Genomic DNA, 15,026 nt, shown 5'->3' with positions numbered 1-15,026 from the left:
GTAAAGGGGGCACTTCAGAAGGTTCTCCACTGCTCGCTGCTGTTCTGCGGAAACAGGGATGGGTCGCTAGTGTCACACACGTAAGAGGCAGGTAGCTGTCGTCAAAGACGGCGCTACGCACGCTAACTCAAGAGAGACACGCAAATATAAAATTAAACATAAAATAGTTACCCCAAGAACACAGCCACGACCACGGTGTTATGCCACGCACGACCTTCGCAGCTTCGTCACGAACTTCTGCGGTCGGATGGTTACTGGGTTTTCAAAAGTGGAGCGGGGTCCCGAGTGTTACAGCAAAAACCTTTTGGGAGCCCTACAGGAGTGCATGTGTGCGCGCAAACTGCCTTGGACCTTTTGCCTGACTCCTCTAATCAGCCTATGATGTTTACCTTGGCTAGTTAACAGTTTGGAGAGAACAAAAGTAACCAATGTAAATCTAGAAAAAAAAATTTTGTCGCGCATTTGCAGACACGCTACGGGACGATGCACCGGAATGGTATGCAGAGTGAGGAAGACAAGACACAGTCACTCATATCCGATGCTGAAACTAAACGGACAGGCCCTGCGGCTAGCCCAGCGCTGCTCCGGTGCAACACACACCGACGAACCCGAAATATTATTCTTTGCTGAGAGAGAGGGCGCTCTCCGCACAGAACTCGAGGCTCGTTACCACCGTACAACCCTACTTTTCTGGAACGATTGCTGCCAAGAAACAACCACTATAGAACACGTTTCGATGTCCGCCACGTCCCGCCGCGTCACAGAGGCGCAGGTGTCAGAAAAAAAAATACTAAACGCTTTTTACAAACCAGCACTTTCTTGTCACCACGAGGACAGCACACAGGCGCAACGCCAGAATCCAGCGGCCATTGCAATCTTAATAGCAAACCGTGTTCGCAAACGCCAGACTCCAGCGCCAGAGGGCGCACCATGAAATGCTTCCAGAACGCGTCAACGGTGCGGAGCGCAGCCTAACAATGGGGCCCATATCGGTCGAGTTCCACTGTGGTCTCCGAATATGACCAGGCTGAGTGACTCTAGGCACTTTCTGCATTTTGCTTCACGCTACATGCCTTCTCTCTCAGTCTTCGCATCCTTGTGTCCGGATTTCGCCTCAGCGACTTGAGCGGGCACCACAGACAGCGCGTGTCCGTTAAAACAGGAGGCGTGAGTCCTCCACCAAAAAAAGCATCATTCACAACAACCCGCCACATTTGCCGCACTCTAGAGCGACTTGCGACGACATATGTCAAGTCGCCCGCAATCACGAAACCGTAATGATCGAGTTTCGGCTCGTCTGCACTACGGCTCAGCTGACGGCGTGGGCAGCTCGAGACAGCCCAGTCCGGACCACACGACAAAACGGAAGGTGCGGCTACGCCTTGCACAAGTTATCCTGGAACAGCAGTAGGCGAAATTAAGTTTACTATGTTACTGCCCCTTCTCGCTCCCTCCCTCCCCTGCGCACACTTCGACAGCCTACAGCTGGCTCACTCAAGCCATCCCAAGCGTCCTGGTGAAGCATCGGTGCACATCACAGCAGGTGGCGACCGGAGGAATAGAAAAAAAACTCGCTAGTTTTCGCCGTGCTGTTGGCTCCCAAGATGGCGCCACTACGACATCAGCTAGTGCAAGCCATCACATCTGTGGCCGTTGTACCTCACTAGTCCGCAGCCGGGGGGAAGCCGCACGGACAGTAGTCTGACTTGTCATTAAAGGCCGTTTCACGCGACGCACAGTTGGCCGCGGACCAAGCGTCACGTGACCTTCCACTTCCGCTCCGTGAGGATGGCGCCTGGCCGGGGAAGGGAGAAAGGGCGAGCGCGCGTCTAATCTGCTTATCGCCACTGCTCCAACCTTCAGTTTTGCACGTGGCGGTAAGCGAATTAGGCATGTCCAACGTACCTGACCATGCTAGTTCACAGACACTGTTGGCCAAGGGTGAACCAGACGGACCGGAAGGGGGACGTCACGTGACGCCCAATTCGGAGGGCCAACGGTCCGTCGTGTTATTCGGCCTTGAATAGGGCCCGTTCCACGATCAAAAATCACGCTAGGCAACGATGCCACAACAGATGCCCACACTCTACATAACGTGCGAAATGTTTCCTTAACACTGCGTATATGCCTTCCGACACGAAATAACAAGAAGATAAAGACATGTGAAAGCGTGGACCACGAAAGCATAACCACCTGGCTGCTGGCAACAACAGTAGGAACCACCTCATTCAGTCAATGCAATAGCTTATGGCTGCCAACAAGTTACAGCAAGTGAGAACAAATTAGAAGCCGCAGATGTTTCAAGCTGGCGGGCGGACGAAAACCGAGGGCTAGCAGGCTCCCTCAGCGCGACCGGCACGTACAAAAAAGACGGCGTACTTCTCACAAAGGACGACAGGGTATGAGGATGGCAATTCGGGACGTTGAAGCACTTATTACACCTTTCTGCACACAACAACGTCTGTATTAACCCTTAACCAGCACAACTTTGAGATGCCATTCGCCGCGTTCCTGTCATCAGCACGCAAAGCCATGCCTCTTAAGACTCGTGGCCCTTATCAATCAGTTCTGTGCCTTCTTTTCTGACGCTTTTCAATGCCAAACTTCTCACCTCGACTGTACACACCGCCATTATGAGGCAACGACGGGACGCCGAAGGAGTCACAGCATACCAGACCGCTTCGAGAACGCTCACACGTCAGCATTCCACTGTGCGGTGGGCTTTTTCACGAGCCCGCATCTCAGAAGGAGCAAACGCCGGTCGTGGACGGGCAGCGAGCTTGCCACGTGAAAATGGCGTACAAGCAGCAAGGCGGTAACAGGGCCCTGGAAGCGAGACCACCCTTCCCTCCCTCCCCTGCACGCACGCACACATACTTTCGGCGTCGTTACGACGAGTCTGAAAACCCTTGTCACCCGCCACCCGTCGACGAGACCGCTCGGCACCCATCTGCGCGGGAAACACTGCAGACGCGCAGGATGAGCTGAGGAGGACTGGCGTACGACGAGGCGCGGAAAGAGCGAACAAACTTGTATATAACACTGCTAGCACAGTCCCACGAGGCGGTGTGCCGCTTCAAACATCTCGCGAAGAGTACAGCCAACCCGACGTGGTCGACATCCCACAACGATAGCCTTGCTAGTAGCCACAGGAAGAGATCAGTCTTCAAGCAGAACGGACACTGGAGAGACCCGAGACGGACGATGTGACTCGATGGGCAGTTGATGTTTCCAGGCGCTTTTAAACAGGTTCAAAGAGCCTCTCTGCCTGTTCCCATGGGGCTTCCCATGACGTGCCTATCTTCCCATGACGCGAACTAGAACCGTGGACTTGGTGCGTACGCCTCAGAAGGACACAGCGATGGCTGTATGCGCCGCAAAATAACGACAGTAGCAAGCTCAAAAAGGTGAACAGCAGCACAATAAAATGGAACGCGCAGTATGACACTTTCGTTGATACAAACAGATATTGTAGCCTCATCTTAGAGCAATGGCTCACCCTGTTCAACGTACAACACACATATCCTAATTATCTTCAAAGCGCCAAGGTTTAAGCGCTGACAGAGCTATGTTCCTGGGTGGTTCAACGCGGATATGCTTATACATAACGCAAAGGAAACCTAACGCGGTGTCCTAGTCCCCCCTAACGCCGGCACCTGTACGCCGAGTCTACCAAGTCTACCACTGCTGGTGAGGCGCAACACCAGGGCACCCCCTCTGCACACTCCACCTTTCATCCCACTCATACCTCTTGGAAGACAATCCGACCCACGGTTGTCCCGCGCCAACACGTGGCACGTACCAGCGAATGCGCGTCATAGTTTCCAGAGACCTTCGCAATAGGCGTTCCCTAGGCGCCGCCATATTGCTGGCTGAACTGCGGTGCGCGCCTGGTGCTACAGCATGGTGCAAACGGCAGCGGAACCGGTTTGTACCAGTCCACAGAGGGTGCTGCGTCGCCATCTTCGTGTACCCGGTGGCAAAGGTCTACACCAGCTCCACTAGCCCGAAAACTGCAGGCGACGTCCTGTTTCAAACACTATTGTTCTCACGTAGCCAGCCTATCTCGAACGATGTCGTGCTCCCCCGCAGCGGTGTGCCATCATGGAATTTCTAAAAGAAAAAAAAATGTACTTGGGCACGTAACACACTGCAGTCTGATGGCTATGATTCGACCGCACCGTGGATTATACAGGATTAGTGCTGTGCCAGGCATTTCACTGCGCCACTTCGCAAGAGCACAACGCGGGCCAAGCCTATTCCACTCCTTCAAGGGCAGCTGCACCAGTTTTTGATATTTCCGATGATATTCAGGGATTCAGATCTATACAGGCTGTAAGGTAAAGCATGCCGTCTTTTTGTTGCGTTACCATTGAAAATGGCGGCATAATGGACGATTCAATTTTATGCTTCTCCTCACAGCACCGGAGGAGTGCGGAGAAGCATGGTGTGACGTCACGGAAGGTAATATTTTAAATTTCCGCTCTCGTCATCCACACCCTGCCGTGCGTCGTTGAATGCCGCCAAACAACGCTTGACGGGCTTTGCCTTCGGTGGCGTTGGTTTTCTTCCAACTAAGCATTTATGAGTTGGAAATATATCGGTACCGTAGATGACGTCATCATGCACTTGGCGCTGTGCGCTACGGAGAAGCTTGAAGGCGACCGCGATTTTAATCGGTGATTACGTCACCGTTTCAAATACCAGCCCAAAAGGAGTTCGCACGATTTACCTGCAAGTTTCACTCGTCAAATTCTAAAACCTCTGCAGTTGCCGTTTAAAGGACGCGGTTTAAAAAAGCTGGTTTAAAAACTGCTAAGAAATGGTTAGCGGGGGCAGCCGCTATTCGCGTATGAGCAAAGTTGTGCGCCACACGAGGCTGCGCGCTCGGACCCCGCACGAATCGGCTTTTGAGCGACTACAGTCGGGGGTACAAGTCAAGGAAAAGGGGGATTTTTCCCGTCAAAAAGACCCCCTTCCAGTCAAAGGAGTCGGGCGCGAAGCTGCTAGAGTGACAATGCACGGAGTGGCAGATGAAAGGGGACAGCCTCCTTGCATTGTTGGGGACAGCCCCCCTCTGTGCGTAGTCACGCCATCCCCTGCATAGTTTTGCTACCCACGCTAGCAGGTTCACGAGAATCGGCAGACGCCATTGGCCGGAAGGGGGTCCTTTGACAGGGACAATCCGCTTTTTCCTTGACTTGTATCCGACTATAGTGAACAGAACAGTTCCCCAAGATCTAGAGTGGTCAACTTCGCGTGAGCTATTTTGCGTATTGCTGAGCGCAGCCATCCACTCTGTTCGTGCGACAAGAAGAGTTAGGAGTACAGTTCAATAATTTACTCAATTCAGATTGCTTAAGTGTAAGGGTCCAGCGCGTTTTAAAAGTGGAATGATGAGTCGCCGTGGCAAGCTCTTCTCGTAAGATTACATTTACATACCAATCAGCGCTGCCGCACACATTTATTTTCCTCCATTACTGCAGGCCCACTGCATCGAGGAGGTGGAATTTATCGCCTATCCAGTAAGTGTGACTTCTAACGCGTCTTCGTGGGCTCCACAATGCCAGATCCCTCGCTTCGATAGCTTAAATGCTTCCTCGTTGCCCTCACGCAATCTTCCAATCTTCTTTTACCCCTGTGGCGGCTGCGTTTTTATGGAGGAAAAACGCTAAGGCGCCCGTGTGCTGTGCGATGTCAGTGCACGTGAAAGATCCCCAGGTGGTCGAAATTATTCCGGAGCCCTCCACTACGGCACCTCTCTCTTCCCTTCTTTCACTCCCTCCTTTATCCCTTCCCTTACGGCGCGGTTCAGGTGTCCAAAGATATATGAGACGGATACTGCGCCATTTCCTTTCCCCAAAAACCAATTATTATTCTTTTACCCCTGTCCACTACGAAATCTGGCTCCTTCTCCCCAGGTACTTTTAAACCCCCATAGCCCACTGGATCGCTTTGTGGCCTCGCGGCCAGAGGGCTCCACACTGAAGAAATACATGCTGCATGGTTTCTCTCTCTTGCACACAGCAAGACACTGCGTTGAGTAGAGCGGAACACTTTGTTCTATGGCGCTCTTTGGCCGCAGCTGAAAAGGAAAATTGGTTGTCGGGGAAAGAAAACGGCGCAGTATCTGTCTCACATCTCGGCGGACACCCGAACGGCGCCGTAAGGGAAGGGATAAAGGAGGGACTGAGGGAAGAGAGGAAGAAAGAGGTGCCGTAGTGGAGGGCTCCGGAATAATTTCGACCACCTGGTGGTCTTTAAAGTGTACTGACATCGCTCAGCACACGGTCGCCTTTGCGTTTCGCCTCCATCGAAACGCGGCCGCCGCGGTCGGATTCGAATCCGGGAACTCCGGATCGTGGGAAAGGAAATGGCGCAGTATCCGTCTCACATATCTCGGCGGACACCTGAACGGCGCCGTAAGGGAAAGGATAAAGGGAGTGAAAGAAGAAAGGAAGAAAAAATGTAGTGGAGGCTGCAGCTGCGCTTGCACCAGAATAATTATCAGCGTTATCACCTTGCATGGAGCTGACGCAAGGCAACAGATGTCGCCGGCCGCGGCGACTGCGTTTCGATGAAGGCGTATCGTGCAGAAGCACGCATTTTCTACGCAATGCGAGTACTTGTTAGAAACCCGAGGAGGTTGAAATCACTCAGGAGCCCTTCATCACAGTGCCTCTTTCTCTTATTTCAATCTCTCACATCTCCCTCCAATCACGGGCGCGGTTGAGCTGTTGGCCGAGAATTAAGAGAGAATGTTACTGCGCCATTTGCTTTCCTAAAGAAAAAACTTCATTTTTTCATTCCCACCATGCATCGCAACCGTGGCAACCTGCAGAATGACACATTTATGGGCTACTTGGTGCGATTTCGTTTGGGCATAGAACAGTTTGAACACTCGGACACGGACGTTGAAAGACAACCAGGACTCATCGCTAGTCTTTCCACGGAAAGCATGAGCATTGGGATCAGGACTCCGCAGACTATAGCGATCGGTCCTGACTGTCTCTCTACGTCCGTGTCGAAATGTTCAAGCTGGCCTACCCAAACGTGGCAACCTAACGCTGAGAAGCAGCAAAACAACGCGTCGCGCGAGCTGCTCACCGACAGAGGTCCGCCGGCGACCGCCCTCGAATCATGGCGGGAATCCGCGTGGTTCGACAGTTAGGCGAAAGAAAAGCAGGCCATCGTATGCACCGTCGCTCGTTGCGATCCACAGCATCCCCAAGTTTCGGACAACAAAAGCGGCTCCTCTGCCTCCGCCCAAGGAAAGAGTGAACAGGAAAGGGCTCGCAGACCAACGACGAGCCGGTGTTCGCAACAGGTGGCTACTGCTTCACCACACACCCCGCATGGTGACTGAGAGTGCATGCTCAGCGACGTTGATTGCACAGGGCGAAGCATGCAGAATGTAGCCTGACTTTTGCGAACACTCATTCAAAAATAACGCCCAGAAGCCACTGAGGTACTGCATGCGTCGCCACCATATACGCTCCAGTTACGCCCACTGCAGGGCAACGGCCTCTCCCACATCCCTCCAAGTAACCTTGTTCCGTGCCAGCTGCGACCACCGTATTCCCGCAAACTTCTTAATCTCATCCGCCCACCTAACCTTCTGCCGCCCCGTGCTACGCTTGCCTTCTCTTGGAATCCACTCCGTTACCCTTAGGGACCAGCGGTTATCTTGCCTTCGCAGTACATGCGCTGCCCAAGCCATTTCTTCTTGATTTTGAATCAGGACGTCACAGGTGCCGCGGATAGACGCAGAAGGCTAAGCAGTGCCCACAAGTACCGAGCCGCCCCAACAACAGCCGTGTCCTCACAGCACCAAGCCTGCTCGAGGCAAGCCCGGTGACCTGCGCGCGTGTGTAAAAAAAACTAGAAGTGACACAGTTACGTTTTGTGACAATCATAGCCAATAATTCTTGACAAAAGCACTTTTGAATGGGAAAGAGCTTATGAAGATTTTTTTTTTCATACATTGCAAGATTTCATCACAATCAATATAACCGCACATCTCCCTTCAGAAGGCTTAGATTTTTGCTATCGTCAAAAGTGTTCCCCACTGGTTTTCTATAGCAGTCTTCACTGCTCGATGCGAGCGATGGGAACACTCTAAAAGAAAGATGTTGCTACACACCAGAAGAATGGTCCATTACCTTGAATATTTCCATAACAGCACCTTACAATTTCTCAATATTCAAAATTTTTGTACAAGAATGGTGGACATGACAGAACCGGGTGAAAGTTTGGGGCTCCAAAAGTGGAGTACTTGTTTCGATGGCCCAGATACAATAGAGAATGCATCTTCGAGTTCTATGCAGCGTACCGTTAAAGGATCATTTGGTGGATCTTTTTAGATGCCACAATGAGAGAAGCCAGATTAATTTCTATCACCAGCAATCCTTCAACCTCCAGCTGCCTCGGGCAAAATGTGGCCGGGATCGTACCCAGGGTTTAGCAGCTGAGAGCTACAACCACTCAGGGTAGATGGCTTTCACAGGAGTCACAGGAACCGCAGTGCTAGCGAATCAAGACCTGAGCGAGAACCTGCACGTTTCTCTAATCCGCTGCTCCTGCCTGCACGGTAAAGCAAAGCAATGTGTGGCCCATCTCGTGCAAGCTATCTTCAGTCGACCCGTGCACTTACCATGAGAACGTTATACACACGGCCTATGAGCGACACTACCGGGGGAATCTTTAACATGCACTGACATTGCATAGCACATGAGCGTCTTTTCTGTATCACCATTATTGAAATGTGGCCTTTGCAGCCAGCATACGATCTCTGTGCACGTTATAGTTTTCTGCTAAAATTACAAATGCCAATGTTACCCTATATGTAACCCTGCCATAGCATTTCTGCACCTACACACAAGCAGAAGCCGCTAGCATCCCGGTGCACGAACTAGCAACTCACATTCAGGCGCTGGCTCCCCAATCCCCTCACCTTTTGAGCTCTGAAGGCCAACAGAACAGCCCGCAATAAGCCTGTCACTTCCATTACTTACAGCCTGAAGCCCAACAAAACCACGCAAAAAAAAAAGAAGCCCTGTCACAGCCATTGCCAACAGTTCTAAGCTTTCAGTGTATGAGGCCGCGGAGACAAGCACAAGATCACCCCACATGCAATTTTGCAATTTACCCAATATTACAATAAAACATGCCTGCAAGTCTCTTGCATGTATGCAGTTGAACCCTTAGGGTTACCATAAAATGGCCACAACGCATAATATATCTCGGCTCCCCACAGCACAGACTCATTTAAGATAAGCCCCTGACAAAAGCACAATTCTTGCATTTTACTTCGGCAATACTCCCTCCCTCGTGTTTGGTGAAAAGGTGCACCTTCAACAAGCTTTGGAACACGTAAGCCGCAAGTAACATATATTCAGTCACATAACATGCATGTGCCCATTTTGGGTGCAGTCAAGTACAGCTAGTTTCGTGCAACACGACAGTAAGAATGATGTCTAGAGCAGCTGGAGAACTATTCTCCATTGCACTAGGTTGAAAACCTTCCATGTTGAACCAAAAGATACTTTAGCTAACTCTTACAAAACTTATTGGCATTCAACTCACAATCTAGAGCATCAGACGGGCATAACCCTCACGGTATGTGCCAGTGCTGAACCCGGAAATTGTAAGAGATAAGGAGCATCTTCCCAGTTTCATGATGCGGTGAAAGGACACTGTGTTGCTAATACGTGATCAGTTAGATTCGGCCGGCTTCAGCACAGTTAGCGATTCCCTAAATGTACCTATGAAATGTTGCAAACATCAGACCGAAAGGGTGTGCTTCAGATTCGGTGTGGCTCAATGTCACTTGCAACAAGCTGTTCCAGAGATTCTTCGCGCAGATGTTGTTTCCAGCTCTTCACGCTTTGCAACATAGACTGAGTCACAGAAATTGCTTGTTTTCGTCAACAAAACTACCCGGCAAGGCAAGGTCAAAGTGTGGCTGAAAAACCGCAAGCACCGTGCAGATGGAACAGACCTCATACTTAGGAATCAGCAAATAAAAAAAGTAAGCTACCAAACAACAAGAAAAAATGAAGAGCAAATTTTTCTAACAACAGCATGTAGTAAGCGAAGTTTCTTGTAATCACTAATCAAGGCTGGTAATGTAAGTAATCACACACAGCTACTGTCAAGAAACAGCTACACTGAGAATTTTAGCCTCTTCAAGAGTAGTGTAACATAGCCTGCAGCTTGTGTAACTACACATGCTTAATTCTTTGCTATGCCTTCTGCATTTCGCAGCATCCACGTGAGATGTCAATCACAGCTTAGCACATCCACTGAAAGGTGCAAGTTATGTCACATGTTTTTGATCATATAGAGACATCCACAAATGATAACCTCACTAGCACGAACAGCAACCAGCACTAGCCCTCCCGCAACAAAGATAATAGTAAGTCTGCTCTCATCAGTCTAAAATTATAGCTACAGCCAGCAGCAGTGATTCAAAATCCATCAAGGCAGCAATACTACATTCTCCTCATGTTTACTTCACAAAGTTAATGCGTTGACGGGAGTGACGCTGTCACAATGTCAGCATCAGCACACCCATGCTTTAAGCTTCTGTGGCTCGCAGGAGAGATATCGGCGGCAGAGACACCGCGCCTGGCTTTATCTCCCAAATTCCACAAGATAAAGGCTTCGCTGAATCAATAGCCTGAGTAGGGCTCTTCCAAGCACCACCGCTCTCTCAAAACAGGACATAACAAAGTCGGACAGACACTATGAAACACAACGTCAGTTATTTGTTGTCAGTTTGTGCGTGATGACTCAAAACTCCAGCTCAGAAAAGCACACCTGAAAACATCATTAGGTACTCTGCGGTAGGCTCACATTTAAGTGAAAGCACCGTGATCACACCTCAAGCAAAGCACAGAGTGTTCTGTGCTTGCATGTCCCAGTGAGTAACGTTACTACACCTCTCCACCAAGAACTCGCATGATCAAAGAAATGCTGGGTGTAGCTAAGGCAACACATAACACTTCTCTAATACAACATATATGACCCATTAAGATTTTTAAAAAATTGACCACCTTCATGCAGTCATAATATCTCATCATAGAATGCACTCACCATGTGGAACTTGATTCGACGCATTAACTATTGTATACTGCTGTCATTCTTTGTGTGTCAATACGATATTTCTTGCATGCTTCATTATTGTTTGCAGTCCTTCTATTATTATTGCTGAGTTTTGTGCTTATAAAATTTGTACCACATCTTGACTCGAAATTCTGTAACCTCTCCCACTCAAAAAATGTTCGAAGTCTGGAACCTGTGCAGTACTTTAATAAATAAATACATAAATAAGCGCAGCTTACACATGAACGGCAAGAGATTCTTTTGAACTGCGTGCTGCAATAACACCACAGCAATAAGCTGCTTTGACAACTGCAGCCCGTGACACCATTTGGTCGAGAGAAGTGCAGACTTACCAGATGTCCGCCATAAGCTTTGTTCCCCAAAGATAAGCAATATTCCAACTCAGAGAGGATCGCTATCAATGCTGTTGCCAGGTGCAGCAAAGAATGGAATCAAAAAGAAAATTAGGTAAAGCAGATTTCACACCTTTGTTGTAACCTTAACCCCAGCCTAACCCGTGCAGTTTGCTTTGCTCTAGTGCAGTGGTCGCACAGGGGTTGCAAGATTATGGAAATGCCTCAGACCCAGTTTTGGAATCATGCAGGTTCAATATAAATGAAAACAGTGGAAACACCGACATTCCTGTGAGACAAGGAGCACTGACAGCATGTGCGCACCTTGTTGCAAGCCTTATCATTCAACAGTGTGTGAAACACAGACACATGGTTGCAACATAAATGCAATGGCCGCTCAATCACCACTTCTTTCAACAAATGCCAAAGTGAATGCCCTTTTCTAATTATAATCACCGAATCAAGGCAATGAACCAAAATTTGAGAGCTGCACTGACCATCGACCAAGTGAACAGCAGTGCAGCAATCAATGTTTGTCCTTTTTGTGCAAGTGACATTCACATGCGAGTGGAATCGCTACGCGCCCCAGCCAGAAGCACTAATACCATTAGCATAGAGCTGATGACAAACTTCACACACCACACTGCGTGAACTAGTGTGCACTTATATGCACACTACGCCAAAGTTTCCAGCTTTGCTATCGCCAAGTGTCTCGTGAATACGGTCAGAACGAGAGACATTGAGCGTATTCTAAGCGCATCGGCGCCAGCACAGACCGGCTTCTGTGTCGTCGCTATCTGCGGGGACATGACATCACCCTGCCCGACCAGATTGTCAACGAATGATCTCAGAGACGTTCGGATCGCCCTAGCCATCGCGCTGAAGCCACACGAAGCCACTCGTCAGCTTTGTCGGACACACATAAACCGGAGACAGGCCTTCCTGTCGGAGCAAAAAAATCATAGCGTCTCGTTTTGACACCTGCCCCGGACGTTATCGGCGGCTCCCCTTCGCGAGACCGGCGGATCGCGGGCGTGTTCTCGGGGCTGGAACCCGGCGGCGTGACAGCGCCGGCCCCCCGCCGCTGGCGCGCACGACGAAATGCTAATGCCCCCGCATCAAACAATCGATGAACAGCGCCGAGGGGGAGGGCAACGCACGAGATCCACACCGAACACACACACGCACGATCTCCCCCCACACCCCGGAGGAGCACACCGGGTCCGCGCTCCGGGAGTGGCGACGGCGCGTGCCGGCGGGTTGTTGTACGCACCTTGACAGCGTCTCCCCGGCTGGTCGACGGCTGGTCGAGCCCGCTCATGCCGCGCTGGTGCTCCGCCGGCGCCGCCGCGGCAACAGGTTCCGCCGCCGAGCTTCCCCCGTGGTCGTCCTCGGGCGAGCTAGGACTAACCTTAGGGCTTTCCGTCGACGGCACCGAGACCGCCGCCGCCGCTTCGCCCCGGTAGCTGGCTAGGCGCAGCGCCGTCGCGTCGTGACCGCCGCCGCTCTTGGACTTGGACAGCTTTCGCATGCTTCGGCGGCCGCCGTCACGGACGTCAGCATCGGGCCAGCGCTCTCCCGCAGCCCCTCGCTACGCTACGCGCTTCTTACGACAAGGCCCATTCAACCGGCGTCGGGGCCGCACCGACAAACCGCACGCACGCACAAAACACACACACGCACGCACAGCAGCAGCGTGGGGTTGGTTGGTTCGTCGTCGATCAGAATCGCTGGAGCCGAGGTTAGGAGAGAAAACTTTCTGGCCTCCCCCCTCCCGGCCACGAAACAACTCTTCGGCAACTTGTTCCCAAGTCCGGCACGGGACGCCGCGCGGAAAGACCTAAAATCGTGGCGAAAGTCGCCGCGGAGAAACTGGGCGGTCGTGGACCCTTTTTCTTTCGACGTCGGGCGTCGCGTTTTCCGACCAGGGCCTGCTGCAGACGATTTTGGCAAGACGACAGGCGGATGCGCTGGAGTCGAGGCTAGATCGCGCGCGCACAACTTTGCGCGACTTTGACAACGCGCGCGTGCGGGCAGAAAACTGGTCGCCTAAATAAAACGTCAGTCTCACGCCTTTGGTCAGGGGTCGACGTCGAAAAGCGGCGCAGACTTCCGCCGAGGATGTCAGCTGACGAGCACCACCCGCCGCGGCGCATGCACGGCTTCGCTCTGGGGTGAGGAGAGCTGACGGCGATGCAAGCTTGCCGCTTCAAGCGCTTGCGAAACCAAAGTCGGGTCGCTCTGCAAAATCTTGTCTACGCGTTGCGCGGTTGTGGCAGAACATTTGCTGCCACCAGTAATTCCTCTTAATGTTCTTGCTATTTCACAAAGCACAATTTAAACGCTGACACAGCCGTTACATTAGCCGCTAAGCTTCGAAAGCATTTAGGAGCTGCGGTGCGTCGTCCGCTGTTAGGCCTAGACAACTTGCGCTACCTGGTTGCAGGAGTACGCCCTACTCCGAAGAGAGCCTGTGCATAGCTGTGGCCCTGGGGAAGCAACGCCGGGCGCTGCAAAGGGACCGTGCCGAAAACTGGCCGCTGCACCTCACCTACGCATGCTTCTGCTCATTCCGGGCGCTATGGGCGTTCCTTTGCACTTGAGGCTCCTCGGGCTGCAAGGTACGCTGCAAATTCTACCTGCGAACTCCGAATTTTTCTCAAAGGTGCATCCCCTCGTTGCAGCCGCCAGCCGCATCCGCGGCCATACGCAGGAAAAAGTGTCCGGCTGCGTAGTCGCCGATGCGCACTAAACGGCGGCCCCCGGGCCGCTACGTCACGCCCGGGGATCGCCCGGGCCTCCGCCCGCCGCTGCCGGCAGGGACACCGCGCGGCCAAAATTCGAACACCTCAGTCGAGCCGCGGCTTCAACCACGGGCGCGGAGGTCTCGTCTAGGCCTACGAGCTGCGGTCGGCGCGAAGCCCGGCTCCTTCGAAGTTCGCATCGCTGCAAGTCACGTCGCTTTGCTTTCGCTGACGTCGTCTCGACTTCCGGTTAACGGCAGTCAACTTCCGCTGTTGCAGTTGTTGCAGACGACGCCCCGTCTAGCCGCTTCGCATCGGGTAAGGAATTGAATTCTGGGCGGCAGGATATTGCGGCACCGGCACTCCCGGGTTTTTGCGTACTGCTAGGAATGTGACACGGCGTGTTATCGAAGGCCGGTGAGGTCGTATGTGTCTTATCTCTGCAGCCGTTTGCTTGTAGTTTACAACGTTTCCGAAAAGAAATGTCTGCTCTACCACGCGCCAGCTGGTACTATAGTAATTGTCGTTAGCCAGTAGGCTGCTGTCAGTAATGCGTTTCTTTTTTTTACAGAAATAAAGAGCGGTATACGTTATTCGCCTTATGCTTGTGGGTTTTTCCCATCCATTTTACTCCTTGCACTGTAAAATATAACGCCCAGTACATTAACCTCCGAGGTATGCAAGACGACGGTAACACTCAATCAAGCAAAGTCCCCCCCTCTGGTGGACAGTCCAGAAATTTAAATTTGGCGCGCTCGATCGCGATTAGCCCTGGCCCGGGGCCAGGGTTTTTCGGGACTCGAGTGGATTACCGTTTCGAAGA

The 15,026-nt window shown here is 51.7% G+C and overlaps 1 protein-coding gene across 4 annotated transcripts in view; it reads right to left on the bottom strand.

Moving 5' to 3' along the window:
- Sur-8 (leucine-rich repeat protein shoc-2) overlaps nucleotides 1-14,216 on the bottom strand; it is a 108,769-nt gene extending 94,553 nt beyond the window's left edge. Inside the window, exon 1 of one of the 4 annotated variants that reach the window (XM_077643110.1) lies at nucleotides 12,733-14,216. In XM_077643110.1, the coding sequence (XP_077499236.1) occupies nucleotides 12,733-12,990 (258 nt within the window). In that variant the 5' untranslated portion in view covers nucleotides 12,991-14,216. The remainder of the gene's footprint in view (nucleotides 1-12,732) is intronic. The other 3 variants (XM_077643108.1, XM_077643109.1, XM_077643106.1) reach the window with 3 other exon arrangements.
- Between the last annotated feature and the right edge of the window lie 810 nt (nucleotides 14,217-15,026).

The sequence above is a fragment of the Amblyomma americanum genome, chromosome 11, assembly GCF_052857255.1.
Source record: "Amblyomma americanum isolate KBUSLIRL-KWMA chromosome 11, ASM5285725v1, whole genome shotgun sequence".
Classification (NCBI taxonomy): Eukaryota; Metazoa; Arthropoda; class Arachnida; order Ixodida; family Ixodidae; genus Amblyomma; species Amblyomma americanum.
This window is presented reverse-complemented; position numbering and strand designations above follow the sequence as displayed.